The sequence below is a fragment of the Phyllostomus discolor genome, chromosome 6, assembly GCF_004126475.2.
Source record: "Phyllostomus discolor isolate MPI-MPIP mPhyDis1 chromosome 6, mPhyDis1.pri.v3, whole genome shotgun sequence".
In the NCBI taxonomy this organism is placed as follows: Eukaryota; Metazoa; Chordata; class Mammalia; order Chiroptera; family Phyllostomidae; genus Phyllostomus; species Phyllostomus discolor.
Window position 1 is genome coordinate 91317688 of NC_040908.2, and position 19732 is coordinate 91337419.

Genomic DNA, 19732 nt, shown 5'->3' on the forward strand with positions numbered 1-19732 from the left:
TTTGATTTTGAAAGGTATTTTATACATTATCTATAGCTCTTGATAGAGATGTTTATAATAAAATTGGACTCAGTCATAGTCCTCTAGGTGTGTGTTATAGCAGCCCTGTGCTAGCTCCTGCAGGACTTAAAAAAGGTAACTAAGATATTGTACTTGCCTTCAAAGTTAAATGACTTAGCCATCTAGACAGGAAGGTAGTAGAGAAAGGATGAACACAAGTGACTGCAGTATAAGACATATGGAAGTCAAGTTGTATTGGGACTCCAAAAGAGGCAAAGATAGTATCATACTGAAGGACTGGGGGTGATTACTTTCATAATAGATATGGCTTGAAAAATGGATGTGGAAACATGACAAGTTTGACTCATGGAGGAGGAGCTGGGGAAGGCTTTCTTTCTAAACTATACTTAACCTGGAAAAAGAAAGTAATTCCATAGGTATCTGAGGCTAATAGTATTCATGGAGGTTAGATTATGTTCTTTTTTAAATGAATTTTTAATAAAATATTTCTACTTGATTTACTAATTGGGCTGTACTGTCTACTTTAAGAAAAAACTATTTTTAAAGCAGTTTTAGATTTACAATAAAACTAAAAGAAGGGTACAGAGATTTTACCATATACCTTCTGCCCCCATAATCTTTGGAATTATAAATATCACTCACCATAATGGTATATTTTTACCAAGGATGAACCTACATTGACACAGCATAACAGCCAAGCTCATAATTTACCTTGGGGTTCACTCTTGATTTCACAGTCTATGGGCTTGGGTAAGTGCATAATGACACATATCCATTATTATAATAATGTACAGCGTATTTTTACTGCCCTAAAAATAATCTGTATTCAGCCTGTTTATCCTATCTCCTCAATCAAACAAAAACTGGTCTTTTTATGGTCTCTACAGTGTTAATTTTTCCAGAATGTCATATAGCTTGAATCATTGGCTTTTTCAGATTTGCTTCCTTCACTTAGTAATATGCATTTAAGTCTCCATGTCTTGTCATGGCTTGATCAGTCATTTCTTCTCAGTGTCAAATGCTAATTTATGCCTGGATGTACAGTTTATCCATTCACCAACTAAAGGACCTCTTGGTTGCTTCCAAGTTTCAGTGATTTTATATAAAGCTGCTATAAACATCTGTGTGTAGGTGTTTGAGTGGGCATAAGTTTTCAGCTTCTTTAGGTAAACACCCAGGAGCACAGTCGCTGGATCATGTGGTAAGGATATGTTTAGTTTTGTAAGAAACCACTAAAATGTCTTCCAAATAGGCTTTACCATTGGGCTTCTCAAAACAATGAATGAGAATTTCTGTTGCTTCACATCCTCATCAGCATTTGTTGTTGTCAGTGTCTGGATTTTGGCCATTTTCATAGATGTGTAATAGTATCTTACGTTGTTTTAATTTGCATTTGCCTGATGACATATGATATGAAGATCTTTTCATATGAATTTTCTCCTTCTGCATATCTGCTTTGATGAGGTATCTGTTAAGGTCTTTGGACTGCTTTTTAAAAGCACAGTTGTTTTTTTATTGTTGAATTTTAGGAGTTCCTTAAATATTTGTATAACAGGCTTTTATCAGATGTGTCTTTTGCAAATATTTTCTCCCAGTCTGTGGCTTGTCCTTTCATTTCTTGCTACTGTCTTTCACAGATGTTTTTAATTTTGATAGTTTACTTTATTAGTTCTTTCTTTTATAGATTGTGTGTTTGTTGTATCTAAAAAGGCATTTACATTGAGTGATCAGTAAAAGTGATTGAGGTTTTCTTCTGTGTTATTTTCTAGGAGTTTTATAATTTTCCATATTATACTTAGGATTGTGATAAATATTGAGTTAACTTTTGTGAAGGGTGTAAGGTCTGTGTCTAGATACTTAGTTTTGGCATGTGATGTCCGGTTGTCCCAGCATTGTTTGTTGAAGAGACTATCTTTGCTACATGTATTACCTTTTCAACCTTTTCAAAGATCAGTTGACTATATTTTAGGGGGTCTATCTCTGGAACGTCTATTCTGTTCCACTGACCTATTTGTTTATTCTTCCAGCAATACTACACTGCCTTGATTACTGTAGCTGTATAGTAAGTCTTGAAACTATTCACAGTTGTGACATCAACTAACATTATTTAGAAATTAATTCTATGTTTACTGAAAATTATAAAGTTCTGGTAAATCAGGAATCCCTGGAAAATGTTTCTTGAATATAATAGACTCAATAATTATTTTTATAAAGAGTGAATGGATGAAGTTCAAGTAGAACATTAACTTGGAATAACATTGAATTATTCATTTTGATTGGGTCATGGACTAATACTGATAATGGTAAATAAAAGCGAAATATTGAAGTTGTGTTATTGAAGATCTTAGAAGACAATTTACTATACAGCAGAAAGAAATTTTCAGTTGCCCACATCTAACTTGAGAATTTAGAAAGAAATTTTGACTGGATATTTTAATATATTTTTATTTGCTAGCCTGCCTCAGTATTAAACAGTCTTTATGATAAACAACCTGGAGCCTACCAACTGTATTTTCTACATGAGTGAGATTCCTGGGCAGGAACTGGAATTTACTTTGATAGATCTACTGAGAGTTTTATCAGAGCTTTCTTTGATAGGCAGTCATTTGGATTCTATTTTCCCTCATTTGGGAATAGTTCCCAGGTCAAATCACTGTTCTATTTATACACATGACCTCATTTTCAGTGCTGTATCAGCTGAGCACTATAGAGACATCCTTAAAAGAAGTAGTATTTGGGTCAGAAGCATCAACCAAAATGATTTATTAGATATTTAAAAAGAATGAAGTGATTTTTTGAAGCTTTATTAGTAAATTTTTAGTTAAAGTTGTTCCCATTTCAATTGCCATACCATTATGCAGTTCACTTTGGTGTATTTAATTAAACTGAACAAACTTTCTTGGATCATTGAATACCTACTGTGCTAGGTGATTCTCAGCATTTGGGTGTGTGGGGCAGGGACTAGGAGTTGTAGTTTAAAGTTCTGACAAATAAGAAAATGTTGAGAAGTTTATTGTCCTTTTTTGTAGGGTGGAACAGAGAAGAGAAGGAATATATGGGAATGGCTGGGGTTCAGGATAGAAGTACTTTTCTCTGAAAGCTCTTTGTCTCTTTAAAAAAAAGATGAATATTTGGATGACTATTATAAAATTTTTAACTCACATAATACACCAGAAGTCTTCAAACTTTGAGAATCAGAAAATACACCTAAGAGCATGTGAAAAAGCATGCAGCTGGGCCTTATATCTAGATTTTGATTGAGTAGATCTAGGTGGGGCCTGGGAATCTAATTTTTAACAAGTACTACTGGGTGATTCTTATGCAGATGATTCTGAGTTTTGCATTTGAAAAACTTTTCTAGAGGACAATTCCAGACCACACTTGTAGAAATCAGATGTAATTTAAAACTATCAATAAAATTTTCATTGAGCATTCTGACTTTGTGCCCCCTTTTTTAGAGTTGGGTAACAAGAGTATGGCAAAATTCAGGCTACCCCATCCTGCCAGTCTTCACCTATGGTGCCTCAATTTTCTCCAGAACATCTGGTACTTGTGAGTGACCTGTGTGAAGGAAGGAGGCCCCCACCACATCCCATTAATGCTGGGGGGAGTTCCCTACAGAGATCTGATTGATAGTGGGGCAGAGGTCCCAGGCTATACCTGGTGTGGGAGTTTGGCTAAAAAGGTGATGACTGAGAAGTGGGCTATATTCTCAATGGAAGCAGAAGAGATGAAGACAGTAATGGAAGTGGTAGATGAAAAGCAGGTGGAGAGACAGGAAAGCTGGAGGAAGAAAAAATGGAGCAGAAGGAGATACAAGAGAAGATGATGCAGGGATGTCCATGTGGAGAGCAGTAGAGGTTGAGAGAGCAAATGAGGTGGCAGAGGTGAAGGAGGTGGTAAGGCAACGGCCACTGAAGGTGATCTCTTCAAGGACTTTCTTCAGTCTGGAATTAGAGACAGTGACAGGGCCTTCCTCCTGCTGGAGCTCAAGTCTGGGCCAGTGCTTAGGCACCTGAGTGAAGGTGTGGGGTTCATCAACCAAAATAGTCCCACATTCTGGGACACCAACTTTTAGAATAATGCCTCCTAATAGCCATGCTTAAGGACTACAGTACAGATTTCCTGAGGTTCCTATCAATTAGCAGTGAAAGAGTTCAGATATCTCAGGACAGACTACAAGTTCAAGGTCTTCTTTTAAACAAACTCCTACTGCAGAAACAAGTCAATCATTAAAGAATACAGTGTCAAATGTTTTATATGAATGGCATTTCTTGCCACTCTAAAAATAGGACCAGAACTCATGCCCCAAATCCTTCATTAGCAGGAGCAGGACATCATCTCTAACTTCTTCATCTGGTCCTCAGACTACAGCCTTCCAGAATCTGACAATATTGCTATTATTACAGGGAATCTGTAGCCCAACTCCTGCAATACTACCTGGTATGTAAAGGGAAATCAGACTACTTTCATCAGGGCAGCTTTTGAAGATACTCAACCTATTTAGGTATTAGGTTAATTAACTCTACCTTTGAAAATTGTCCCTGTACCAGATTACCTGCCATCGTTGTTGGTCCTGTGCTTAGCCAGCAGTGATGTGTGTGTGCTGGCCTCTCTGCACCTTGGCCCCTCTGGCCCTTCAGTGCCCTCAACTTCAAGCATGCAGCTTTCATGGCCATGGCTATCACTTGGTTTAAGCCAAGAAAATGATGCTGAAGATGATGCTGTCTTTGTCTACATAGCTTGAACTTTTCTCTGTGTCAGGGCCTTCCTACCTGTTTCTTTTTATTTTAATCCTCATCTGAGGATATGTTTATTGATTTGAGAGAGAGAGGTGGGGGGAGGGAAGGAGGGAGAGAGAGAGAGAGAGAAATATTGATGTGAACCTATGTAAGAGAAGCATCGATCAGTTGCCTTCTGTTTGTACCCCTACTGGGATCAAACTCACAACCTAGGAGTGTGCCCTGACCAGAAATTGAATCCACAACCTTTTGTTGTATGGGACAATGATGCTCCAAACAACTGAGTCACCCAGCCAGGGCCTTCCTATCTGCTTTTGATAAAGGAGCTTGTAAGTCATATTGGAGGAGAATCAGTACATCTTCAAGAACTGCAACCTCAAGAACAATTAAAAACTAGGCTCATGCTTGCTGTCTGTGGCAAATTACTCATCTTCAAATACGTCCAGTGGATTATCCATGGCCCTAAGACCTCTGCTTGGCCACTACCACCTGGAGTTTCATCTTTGGCCAGGAGCCCATTGTACCCACCCTGCTGAGTAACAGGATAAATAGACATAAACAGTGGTGAGCCTGTGTGAGGGGAAAGGTAAAAAGTAAGCAGCCTCTAAATCTACCCAAGTCAATTGTTTCCTGCTCTTCTGTTACTGATGAGTCTTTATGAAGGCCTACATAAATGCTTTACCATTTCTGCTGAGTCTTTTGAGTTATCTGTGTCCAGACCACCATCAACTCCAGTGGCTGGTTTCTGCAGGACTGCTTGTGGACTCAGGCTCCCTGCAACCATTGGAAAAATGAGCCCTCTTTTCATGTCACTCAGGAATGGTACCTAATATCAGACAGGTGATTGGGCTGGCAGATGTGGCTCCATTATCTCAGCAAGGGTGAATATGGTAGCTCTTCTGAGAGTCACGTGTGTTTAGCTACAGCCAATGAACCCATGAAGAATATGGTGCATTTACCAGCCCATTTTTACTCACCTGATCATGGCCAGTGACCAAGTGCTCTGTAAGATTGTAGGAGATAAATGAATACTTTTGTCATCTTTAGGCATCATCTGCCTACATCTTATTCCAATATATTTCTCTTTCTCTATTTCTGCCTCTCTGTTTCTGTTTCTAAGGACACTAGAAACCAGAAACAGAAAGCAAAATAAGTAGAAAGGTAGACTTTCTAATTTGCTTTTCCTCTAGGTAATATTGAGAGAGAGAGAGAGAGAGAGAGAGAGAGAGAGAGAGAGAGAGAGAGAGAGAGGGAGGGAGAGAGAGAGAGAATGAATTTCCAGTAAGGTAGAATGCCAGAGTTTTCTGGCCCTCTGTTCTTATGACCACTCCCCAAGTTCTCTTTCATAATTCCTACAAAGTTCAAAGAAAGACAGAGTCAAGACTCTGGGACTGAAGGACTGACGTGGCATGAGTCCTGTGGGACAGAGATTATTAGTTGCCTTGTTGTATGCAGTGTTCTTTTAGGATAATCCTAACCCTAATACCACAGTCACCTCTCCCCTACAATACACACACTTCTCCGCCTCCACTGTGCCCAGATTTCCAAGAAACATCTTAGATATTTCTTGAGCATTATCCTGGAGGGAAGGGGAAAAAATGTTATGGGAATGAGAATCTATTAAGTGATAAAGTAAATTCTTTTATATGATTAATGTAAAATGAAAAGTAAATGAAAATGGTGAATGCATAGGTCTAAGAAATTTATTTATACCATGTTTATTTCTGAAATAATGAGAGAAATTTGACAATAAAGTGTTGAGAAGAAGATATAGTGAGACAGGTAAATTCTTTAAAGTTTAACAAAAGCAGGTCTAATAATAATATGTGGGACAACATTTGTATGTAATATTGTTAGTACTTAAATCTCTTCTATGTTCAGAAAAGAATATAAGGTTTTTCAGACATTTGCATAAGTACTGTTTTTTCCATCTCCATGCCTAGTTTAGCTATCATTGTTCTTGTTTAAAGTTCTTGAAGGGAATGTTTGAGATACTGAAAATGAAATGAAATGCGCTATTTTAGATAGTATTTAAATTGTATTTAAATTTTTATTTAAAAATACTGAGGTAATTATAAAGGAATTCAAAATACAGTCCTCTTTTAGGGCAGTTTTTTGTAATATGTTTACAGTGTCAATTTATTTTACTTTGGTTTTAACTCAAGGAAACATCCTCAAGAACAACTGTAGTTGATATAAAATGCTTTCACTTTTGCAGTTCCCCATGAGGTGAAGTCAGCTGATTATTTTCAGTGGAATCCACCAAAATTTTCACATACACTTAATTCTGCTGAACATGTGTGGCCCTGAGAAGAGAAAAGAATGGAGCTTTAATGGAAGCTATGTTACTAAGGTGTTTGCACTTCTGTCAAGATTTTCAGGTTAAGATACTGAATATATCTGCAAGGAGAGAAAACTTCACACAGATATATTGCCTACACTTTGTACAGACGCCTGGGTACTTGAAAAAATTTAAATTGTTACCCATTCACTACTCACTAGTTCTATTTACCAAGTATTTCTGGCTCTTCTATGGGCATAAGTTTTGTTGCATTTTCCCATCACATTTACGCACTAGCATAGCCATGTGACTTGCTTTAATGAATAAAACTTGAGAAGCTATGCATGTCACATCTGGGGAGAAGCTTTAAGAGCTAGTATATGATTTGCCAGAACCTCTTATCCTCTGCCCTGACAACCAGCTCCAGGTGAGGAGGTTCTACTAGCCTTGTTCCTGGGGTGAAGAGACACGGCACAGTGTCTCTCACCTCTGCCCCAGTCTTTTGACCCACGTGAATGTGTAGCACACATGGATCAGAAATAAACTCTTGTTATTTTAGGGCATTACAATTTGGAGGTCATATTGTTACTACAGCATAATCTAGCCTAGAACAGTAGAAACATCTTTTAGATTTTTTTTTTTGTATTTGGGCGTTCATAAATAATTGTGAGAATTTTATATCTTACTTAGGGCCATTCTTTTTTTATATTTATTTTTTGTTGTTCAATTATAGTTGTCCAAATTCCCCCCCGCCCCCCGCCGTGCTTTTCCCTGCCCCACCTACCCACCCCCATTCAATCTCCTCCACATTATCCTTGTCTGTGGGTCCTTTGTATACATGTTCCTTGACTTGACCTTTCCCTCTCCCCCATTATCCTCCTCCCCTCTCCCATCTGGTTACTGTCAGTTGGTTCTTTATTTCCATGTCTCTGGTTCTATTTTGCTTGCTTGTTTGTTTTGTTGATTAGGTTCCACTTATAGGTGAGATCATATGGTATTTATGTCTTTCACCACCAGGCTTATTTCACTCAGCATAATGCTCTCCAGTTCCATCCATATTGTCGCAAAAGGTAGGAGCTCCTTCGTTCTGCTGCATGGAATTCCATTGTGTAAATGCACCACAGTTTTTTGATCCACTCATTTACTGATGGGTCTTTAGACTGTTTTCAGCATTTGGCTATTGTACATTGTACTGCTATGAATATTGGGGTGCCTACGTTCTTTTGAATTGGTGATTCAGGATTCTTAGGGTAAAATCCCAGCAGTGGAATTGCTTGGTCAAAAGGCAGTTCCATTTTTAGTTTTTTGAGGAAATTCCATACTTAAACAATGGGCAAAGGACCTGAACAGACACTTCTCCAAGGAAGGCATACAGAGGGCCCATAGACATATGAAAGAAAGGACCATTCATTTTTTTGATGTCTATTTCTTGATGCTTGATTCTGTTTTTTACAATTGCTATCCTGACTTCAAATATTTTCAAACTAAATGTTGTAAAATCTTATGTGATCATATGGATTTTAATGTGAATTTGTTATATTGTGCACATACTTATCTTGCACTTCATTAGATTTATGTGTTATATCAACTAGTAACATACTGGTCCATCTTCTATACACTATTATATTACATATTCCTACAGAGAAAGCATAGCACATAACTAAGCTTTATTATTTTGGTACAATTTCTAGAAATACATATTTGGTGGAACTCAATAAACTTTTGCTGAAAAGGTAATGGAGAGAATGCTGCTGAGGAAAATGCTGACAATAGGGGTTTCAAAGAGATCATGCTCCAGGAACATGAATGTTCAGAGTGACTGTGAAGCCATTTAATTTATACAAATAAGTGACTGCCTATGTGTCCTAATATCTGAAAATCAAAAATCAGTTTGAAAGTGTTATAGATTTTTAAATCATGTAGAAATACAAAAGGATGAGATAAATGTGAGAATTAGCAAAGGATTTTGTATTTCTAGAAGGGGATGGTAAATGACCACACATTAGACATTTGTTATTTGCTGGGTATCTTTCTCAGTGGAAACTCTATGGGGGAGGTATATTTTAGTCTTTGGAATAAACCTTTGCAAACTCACATTGCATTGTCTATTATTCCTACTGTATGATTTTATTTCCTTTTTTCACATCAGAAAACAGGTCTTGAAGTGAAAGTTTTGAACTTCACCATATGTCTGAGGCTATTGGAATCATTTTTGATGTATATTTCCTGATAGGATTCTGATGAGCAAGTAATAATTTTAGCATTCCTAGTCCCATGAGCTTCTTAAGTATTTTCATTATATTGTCTCAATTAGTGGTCACAGAATGTAATGCAGTACAACTTATGCAGTTCATTGTAATTAAACTGCATTATATGTAATGCAATTTATTTATTCATTTGGTAGATATTTGTTAAATATCTGTATTTTAGCCCTATAAATACAGAGATGGAAAACACATGGTCTTGTTTTTAAAGAGATCACATTGTAATTGGGAGTACATATTGATTATACATTAATACATATTGATTATGAAATATGTATTATGAAAGCTATAGCAAAGAGATGTGGAAAGTGCTGAAACAGAATAGAAGAAAGGATGAGGATTTGATCTACTATGAACTAATAGATGGCCAAGAAGGGCTTCAAAGAAAAAGTGATATTGAAATTGAACATTTTACACAATATTTCATCACTTTGTTCTAATTAAAATATTAGAATGCTTGAGGATTTTACCATTATATTTACTTTGGATAACAAGTGAGCTTTCCTCTCAAAATAAGATGTATTTAATTTTTATGCTATATTCTATACTTGGGAATTTGGGGGTTTTAACCTGGGGTAAATATTTAAAATATTGAATAAAAGTAATGGCAATTCAGAATGGATGCTGACCATAGAATTAGAACATGATCAGACAATGACTCTGGCAGTGCCTGCTAACTTTTTAATTGTAGGGTTATGGATGGATTCTTGCACACCAATTTCTCATCTCTTAAGAATAACTAATACTGAAGATTTGAGGAAGATGAGAGGGTGGCTTTGAAAAAGGGTATCTTTTAGAAATTTCCCAGGTAAATTTCACAGATGATAATTTTTTTATATCTCAGTTGTTCTGTATTTCAGTGATAATCCATGGTGATAATGCTGATGAACAGCCCCAGAGTGAGATGTCAGTATTTGGCTGTGGCTGTTTGCAAACTCTGCTGTGATTACACTCAGTTGTCTAATTGCTTAATTTATCGATGTTTTGCTGACATGTTTTTCAGCAATGTTTGTGATTGCAGAAAATTAATCATTTCTATTCTGGCTCATTATCATATGTTTGCATTTAATTTGTCTGATTGCTGCAGGTGGAAACAATAGGTGATGCATACTGTGTTGCTGCAGGACTCCACAGGAAAAGCCTCTGCCATGCTAAACCCATTGCTCTGATGGCTCTGAAGATGATGGAACTTTCAGAAGAGGTGCTGACACCTGATGGAAGACCAATTCAGGTCACTCTCAACATATAATTTGAGTAGAAATGCATGTTTTACTGAAGGAGGCAAGAAATTCCCTTGTGAATTCTACATACTATAACTTACAGATCTAGATAAGTTGGGAGTACGGGGAGGATGGGGAACAGCTAGAGGTGACTCATAGATCCAGGAGAAGAAAAAATGATGTAAAATAAGAAAAGGTGTGTGGATGGCAAATTACCATGGAGGAGAAAAAAGGAGCTAAAGGGTTAGACCAAGGAGAGGAACTTGCTTTTAATAACCAAGTCACCAAATCCAAGTAAGAATGATGGTAAGAATCAGAGTCTGAGAAATAATCCAAAAAATGAGAAACAAAGAAGCAAGGAAATGGAAGACCTGAACAGCTGCCTGTGGGTAGTGTACAGGTCTTCCTCATGAAGCCTCAGGCCTCAGGATGGCTTCTACAATTTTTCTGTGACAGAGTTTGAAGGTTGAATCCCAATAACTTTCAAAGGGGAAAATGTAAGCTCTGGTGTGTTGTCCTCTTTTTGGTACTGGTGGCTGTCTGCAGTCTGGGGTCTGCCTGGTCACGTAGCTATAGTTTTGCTGTAGCCCGATAGGTCCCAGATGTGTTGTTGCTATGAATCCTTATAAACCAGAAATCTTGTATTTGGAGAAGTAACCTGGAGTTTAAGGCAGACCTTTTATACCAACTCACTATGTGTTAAAAATTACAGAAAATAAAGCCTTAAAATGTGAGTATATTTCTAGTTCTGGCATTATGGAAAATTAGATAACCCTGAGTGTCCCTTATGATTGATTTATTAAAATGCAGGGTTAAGTAAAAATTTTTTAAAGACTGTTAAGCACAAAACAAGTTATAGAGAAAAAAGAAATGTGAAAATCACATTTTGGGTACAGAGTGAAGAAAATTTAAGTGGTGAATTTAAATTAAGTGCTCTGTCATTAACAGTGATAGTAGGAAACTAGGAAACACTATTTCCTCCCTGGAGGAAGACAGCTTCAATCTCATCTTCAACAAATTTCCACACATAGTGTGCGCTGGAAAATCAGTGGCTCATACTCAAAGGAAAGTAACATAAAACAAGCGAACAAAGAAAAACACACACACAGGAAAGCAAGTACTATAGCTAAGAGCCCATAGAAACAGTAGATGAGAAAAACAGATCTAGAATGTTATCAGCTATCAACAGTTTTGGGCAGAATCAAAATGACAATGCTTAATACAATTAAAGCGATAAAAAAGAAATTTTAAAATGTGAGGCAGAAACACTAGATTTGAAAAAGAACCAGAGAACTTGTAAGCAATCAGCATAATACTTAGAAAAAAAGGAGCTCAGTGGATGAGTTTAAAAGCAGATTAGATACAGCTGAAGCAAAAATTAGGACACTGAAAGTTAGAACTAAAGAAATTAATCACAAGTTCATAGTATTAAAAGTGGGAAAATATGAATCAGAGAATATAAAATGTAAAATATGGAGGAATCATGGAGGAGGAAGTGAGATGATATAATATATTTTCAATTGGGGTTTCAAATGGAGTTAATAGAGGGAATACAAAAAGCAAATATTTTGGAACTATTAAAAGACATTAATCAAGTCTCAGTAATAGTAATTCTAAATAATGGGTTAAATGTGAAAGATCATACTATAAAATGACAAATTTATAATTAAGATTTTTTGACTTTTAAATTTTACTTTGTTGTTCAAGTACAGTTTTCTGTCTTTTACTCCCATCATAGCCCACCCCCCTAACCCTCCCCACCTCCTCCTATTTCCACCCCCCCAATTTTGTCCATGAGAACTATTTTTTTTGCAAATAGTTGTGTTAAAAATTTTCAAACACAAAGGAAAATATTATAAATTTTACTACATTAAAATTAAAACCCTCCTGCTTATCAGAGAACACCTACAGAAAATAAAAAGACAATCACAATGTAGGAGAATTTTTTTGTAACATCTTTAACCAATAAAAGTATCTTTGGTTAATCTTATCAGTAATCAGATTAATATTTATTGATAATCCTATACTCTCTCACCTACTAGTTTGGCACAGTTTTGAAAGTCTTGCAGTATTACTGTTGGTGAGGATATGAAACAATAGGAAATTTCATACACAGCTGGTGGGATTACAAATGGTATAATGTCCTCGGCATTAACTAGTTAGTGCATTTTACTTTGTGCCTTTCTTACAACCCAGCGATCCCTCTCCTAGATGTTTGCCTCAGGGAAATACTTGTGCATGTGTGGCAAAAGTCACACACAAGATTATTCACAGCAATACTTTTCATAATATTCTCAAATTAGAAATAACTGAAATATCCACTTAGTAGAATGGATAAACTATGATATATTTGTGCCTTGGAATCCCATACAGATGAATGACTTGGGCAGATGGGCAGATGAATGACTTTAGCTATTGATATCAACATGGATGAATGCCAAAAACATAATATTGATTAAAAAAAGCAAGTCATAGAAGTATACTGTAGTATTATTGCATTTAATTAAATTTAAAAACTTGGAAAATTGAGAATACATGCTATTTAGAAATACCATTAGTGATGGAAAAAGTTAGGAAAGAAAAAGAATAGTCAATACAAAATTCAAGATGGTGCTTAACTCCAAATGAAAGAAAGATGATGGCAAAAGGGGAAATGCAGTAGGGAAAGTGGATATAGGGGTCATAGTGCAGAATTATTCATTTTACTACTATTCTTTAATGTGCACATACATATTAACATTTGAAAAAATTTTAAAGTGCAAAGACAAAGACTCCCACCAGTGGTGAAAATAAAAAGTCATGGACCATTAAAAAAAGTTTAGTTTAAGTCAGGACATAATTATCTACTTAGTCAAGTGTATGAAGGATACTTCAAATACTGTCAGGAAAAACAAGCAAAAGGAAGGTGTCTCAGATCTGCTGCAAAGTGAAAATCTACACACTCCACATTGAATGTATAAATTCTGTTCTTAAATTTTCAAGACTCCCAGCTGGGCAGTGTTATCATTTGGGATGGTTGTTCTATGTTGAATTTTATTTTATAGGAGATACAATGTTTGTATTGACTCATCATTGTCAAAGCAAACTTAAATTACCAAATAACAAAACCAGGGAAATGTGTTTTACAGTACGTTGTAAATATATCATCTATATTTCCATTTGTGGGATACAAAATTACCTCTGTCTTATGAATTAGATAGTTTTATTAAATCAGAAGGGAGAATGTCCATAATGATTTAAGAAGAATGCAGAAAGAAAATTCAAAATTATACCCCCTTAGTAATTTTAGTTTCTTATTAATTTCTATTATCTGTATGGTTTGGGATTTTTTGCTAATATTAATTTGATTTTCAGTTGGCTTCTAACTTGGTGCTGTGGGAACACCTCTAAATTTATTGAAAGAATCATTAAAAATGCTTGGGTGTTATATTAGAATTGATATGTGAACTGTTTATTATTTTCTTAAAACTGTCCAAATTCTAAGCTATATAAAATTTGAGCCATTTGAGTTACAATAATTGCTCAAAACTTCCCAAACCTCTCAAATTTTGAAAAATAAATGGATAATTTTTATGTGACATAAAATTTTGAGGCACCTGTCATGGTGGGGAATTGGAACCTGGATTACCATTTATAGTTGCTTGCAAATGATCGGTAATGTCCTTGAACCCTTAACTGTAGAATTGACTAGGTTAACTTTTTAATTAAAAAGAAAAATAGAGACTATAGCATTTCATTTCTTCAGTTTATAATACCAAGCAAACTACTTTTCTATAAGTGCTCTAATGAAACTCAGAGGATAGGTCTAGACTGTATTTATAAAGTATAATACACAAATATGCTCCATTTATATGATTAATTCTGAAAATTCAGGCCAAAGTGACTTTAGTTAAAATCGCTTTTAAAAATAGTAATTAAGAACTTCTTGTATTTTGTATCAATATGATGTTTATTCTGTTGGCTGAATATATGGAAATGTTAGCATTAGCCTATCCCATCTTTCCCCTTTCTAGAAGAAATCTGATTTTCTTATACCTTAAACAATAGACAACTGAAGAAAAATAAAATCAGATGCTCTCTCCTTTGTTTTAACTATCTATATTGTGATTTCCCTGGAAAATTATATAATTTCATGCTGTTCATTAACTTATGAGCCTCATCTTACCACAGCATTTTAAATGGAGTCTTTAGTGCTGAAAGACTTTTACTAATGGTTTACTACTCTTTGATTAAAATAACAAAACATTTGTTACTATTTGTGCTTTTTGTGTTTAAAAAATAGTGAAGGGCTCTGGCTAAATAATACCATTAGTTAGAGTGTCATCCCAATTTGCCAAGGTTGTGGGTTTGATCTCTAGGCAGGGCACATACAAGAATCAACCAATGAACACAGAAATACCATATTTTGCCATCTATAATGTGCTCCCATGCATAACATGCACCCACATTTTCATGAGCATTATTCATGGGATTATTATGTCTATGGTATATAATCATTATACCATGTAGAGCGCACACCCTTATTTTTCCCTCAAAAATTTGGCCCAAAACATGTGCATTATACATGGCAAAATATGGTAAGTGGAACAACAAATGTCACTCTCTCCTTCCCTTGTTCCCTCCCTCACTCTCTCCTTCTCTCTCTCTCCCCCCCTTCCTCTCTCTCTCTAAAATCAATAAATACAAATCAAAAACTAAGTAGTAAGGAAAGCAATCTGGGCTGAGGACTGACTAGAGTATGTCATTAAACACATAGTAGAAAGACAAGTAACATTTTCATGATTTAAAGCTTTTGAAGAAGCCTGAGTTAGTGTATCCAGATATCTAAGTTTTACTTCTAGGTTTTAGTTTTTTAAAAATATTTTCACTGAATTTCATTACATAAGCATATAAAAGCAAATTATCTTCATTAGTTCAGAGAACAGTAGACTTTATATAATGAGGCAATTACAGAGGTTGTGAAATAGAGTTTAAAAAAATCACTATGCGATCATATTGTAATACTAACATGTTTAGCAATCTCAATTGCAAACCAGGAAAATGCTATGAATTTCTTCTTACTGCCTAGTTCAATGGCAAGAATATTAATGTACAATTTACATGTACTGTAACACATTAAATTCTAGCTCCTTAAGCCTCAAGTAAGTCTTTTAGTGAATTTACAGGATTTTTGGAGATTATGAAATAAATGTATCCCAATTAATTTAAAAATAGTTGTTATTTATAAAGGAAATCTGATGCTATTTTAATATTTGAAAGGATTTGCTATTTGCAAATATTGCAATGCTTAATTAACGTCATGAGAGAACAGCCCAAGATTGTATTTATAAAGAAGTATTTGATAACTTGGATTAAGTCTCTGTGATTCTCTGATAATTGTTTATTTACAAAATTCTATTTAGTATTTTTTACCCTGAAGTGTGTATTCTTGTTTGAAATGTTCTACTCTCGAATGTATATCTAAGATGGTAAACCTAAATAACCAGAAAAAACTGCAAATACATTCTATGAACTCACTGTGAACATACTGAGAGCCTAGTTATCCTTGCTTCTCATGTTTATGCTATAAACATGTTAATTACTTTTCATCTCCTAGATAATGTACATAGTGGCATTTTTAGTAAATCATTGTTTCAATACAGTAATAGTATACAAAGATACTATATAATATTACTGGTAAAATTTATGGCAAAATATATTTCTAATTGATTTACTCTAATAGTGGATTTACTTTATACAAGAAATATGTTTGTTTTTAAAAATAATATATTTAAGTATTTTTTCAGTGAGAGTTTACCAGTAGCTAAGGAGACAACAGATTCTTTTGTATTTTGCTTCTGTTTAATTACCAGAACTTAAGTCTATATATTCTCTTCAGATCTGCCTTCTAACTCACTAATACTCCCCTCAATCATTCATGAAAATCATCTGTTAAGCACACCTATTTAGTATTTAATGTCACTTATAATAGTTTATAGTGTTTTAAGTTTTCATTTATCTGACAAATTTTTATATTGTTTTTATTTAACTATATCAGCTGTAGTTAATTTAAACTCTGCTTGATAAAACCATTCTCTAGAGCAGCGGTCCCCAACCTTTTTGGCACCAGGGACCAGCTTTGTGGAAAACAAGTTTTCCTCAGACGGGGTGGTGGGCAGGGGTGGCTTTATAGCCTGCCACCAGATGCAGCTTAATTGTCACTTGACACTCACTGACAGACTTTTGATATGAGTCTGCAAGTGATTGATTTATTGTGGTCTCTGTGCGGTCAAACCTCTCTGCTATTGGTAATCTGTATTTGCAGCCGTTCCCCAGGGCTAGCATCACTGCCTCAGCTTTGCCTCAGATCGTCAGGCATAAGATTCTCATGAGGAGTCTGCATCCTATATCCCTGGCATGTGCTATTTACAGAAGGGATTGCCCTCCTATGAGAATCTGATGCTGCCACTATCCTGACAGGAGGCGGAGCTGTGTAATGTGAGCCATGGCCAGGGGCTGTAAACACAGATGAAGCTTCTCTTGCTTAACTGCCACTCGCCTCCTGCTGTGCAGAGGTTCTCAACAGAGTTGGAGACCCTTGCTCTAGAGCACATATGGTTTATTACATTTTTTATTCTTTCACTTAATTTTTAGTCATGTTACTTGTCTCCTGGGTGCCTAACTATGTTTTGTTTTGAATGTTGGGGATTATGCATTAAAAATTATAGAAATAATTTGAGACCTAGAATGATGTTACCACCTCTGTAGGGAGATTTTACATGTGCTTCTGGCCTGAATTGCTGGGAGCTCTAGCCGTCAACACTGGGTTGTCTCTGTGAGGAGAAATTTAGTTCTGCTTCTCCTTATGTTGGTGGTATTGCCCTTATACCTGGGGTGTTGCCTGTCAGGACCCCATCTCAAAGTATAGAGGGTTTCCCAAGGCCTCCGCCTTGGCAGTCCTTGCTCCTGTATTTCTGTGAGGGTCTAAAATTACTTGTCAAAGTAATTATTGTCAAAAATTACTGCTCATTTTCTCTCCATCTCAGTCCCTTCTGAAGTCAGACGATGCCAATAGTGGACAAGCACACTCGGATTAGTGCTTCCTTCTTCCCAGGTTTATCTTTCCCTGTGTTTCACTGCAAATCTTTATTGCTCTGTGAGTTGACCTGCAGAGGGTTGATCGAGTTATGTAATTTGCTTTTACTGGAAATGGCTGTTTAACGTGATGTATATTTTTATGTGCTTTATCTTACTAACAATGAGTCATCCTTACCAATCTACATTTATGTCTATTTTCAACCCAAGTCACAGATGAAATTATCTTTAAATGGAAAAGACAGAAACACGTATTTAGACTATCTACTGCAAAAAATAAGAAATAACTTCTATTGAAGCACATAAAGGTATTCCAGGCAGTTACTATTCTAAGTTCTTTCCATGGAATCACTCACTTAAGTCTCACAAAAATCCTATGAGGGAACTATTGCCATTAGTTCCATTTTACAAATGAAGAAAATAAAACTAAAAATATAAAAAATAGCCAGAGCTCCTAATTGCTGCACTGTACAGACCTATTAAATAAAAGCATGCTAAATAAATTATATAATGTCAAAGTTTTCCTATTGCCTTTAGTAACTTATTATTCTAAAAAGTTAGACTACCATGGCTATAGTCTTCAAGAATATTTAAATTAAGATTAGACATTCTCTTTAAGAGAATGGAAGTAATTTATTTTAGAGATATTCCACCCAAAGTGACTAATTTTTAAAAATTTTTAAATGATTTTACTTATCTATTTTTAGAGAGAGGGAAAGGGAAGAAGAAAGAGAGGAAGGAAGTATGGTTGCCTCTCATGCACCCTCTATTGGAGACCAGGCCCCCAACCCAGGCATGTGCCCTGCCTGGGAATTGAACCGGTGACCTTTGCTTTGCATGCTGGCACTCAATTCACTGAACCAGGGCTAATTTTTTAAATTAGAAATTAAAAGAGATAAGTTCATTTACATGTGTGAGAAGGGAATGGGTTCTATCCCACCACTATTTTGACAGTTAAGATCACCAGCCGGACTGCATTGGGGGCATATTAGCTATCTTTTCCCATTGTTCTTTTTCTGATTATTTTCCCATTTGTTTATTTTTTATTGTGGATTGTAATGCAGAAGATACATATTTTATAATGGTATATTATGTCTTTTTCCATAGGGTAATCTTTGAATTTAAAGATTGTATCTTATATTCTAGTTAATTACTCCTATGTATTGAATAAAACATTTCTTCTAGTGCTAGAAGCACTCTTTCAGCATGGTGCTGTAGAGCTGAGCTTTAATAGAGCACCCTTTAAGGCCTTATATTAGAGTTCCTCTGTAAGGTGTCAGCATAATGATTGAATGCACAATATTATATATGTAATGAGTTATGTCAATGAGATAGAATTCCATTACTAATTTATTTTAGCTTTTATATTTTATCATGACTAATTCTAATATCATCACAGGCTTTTAATCATACTTCAGTCCATCAAAACATAGTTTATCAGGCACACATTTCAAAAAGGCACTGGCCTTGCTGAAGTGTTTTATTTGTCAGATTTTCCAAGCAGTTCTTTGTGAAGGTATTTGTGTTTTTTTGCTACATGAAAAAACATAGCAATAATATATTAGTGAAAGGAAAAGGAAAAGCAGCAATGAAAGGGAAAGCTAATTGATTTGCATGGCACTGGGCATGTAAAAATATGTAATCTCTCAGTTTGATTTTGTGCAGCAGTCTTCACACTTTCACATTTCAGAGGAGGAATGGATTTTTAGTGGAGACATGATTTAAATATTTTATACAGTTTCCCTGTTAAATAAAATCTTCATGGAGTAAATATTCCTAAAGATGTTATGATCCACTTCATTTATTTTAGCCTGTCTCTGGAGAGCATCCCCTTCCCCTTCCCCCCCGCAAGAGTATTTGTACAATGTCCTAACAAAGGGTTAAAAGTTATATTAGTAAAGGCATTTATTTTTTATTTGAATCTTGTATGGTGTGCTTTAGAAGTATGAAGCCTCCAGGTAGTTAGGTAGCTCATTTTTATTTATTTGAGTTTTATGTAAAGAATAAAAATCTCTGCTTTGCCAATACTCCTTTCTAAGGAGACTTGAAGATAGGATTCCACCAACCCATTTTAGGGGAATTCCAAAAGGGAATGGGGTAATTTAGCCCATTCCCTTTTGGAATATGGTC

The 19732-nt window shown here is 35.5% G+C and overlaps 1 protein-coding gene across 1 annotated transcript in view; it reads left to right on the top strand.

The window, feature by feature from the left end:
- Positions 1–19732, top strand: part of GUCY1A2 (guanylate cyclase 1 soluble subunit alpha 2) — a 328461-nt gene that overhangs the window by 221605 nt on the left and 87124 nt on the right. The window contains exon 6 of the mRNA XM_028516054.2: positions 10396–10539. Coding sequence (XP_028371855.1) covers positions 10396–10539 — 144 coding nt within the window. The remainder of the gene's footprint in view (positions 1–10395; positions 10540–19732) is intronic.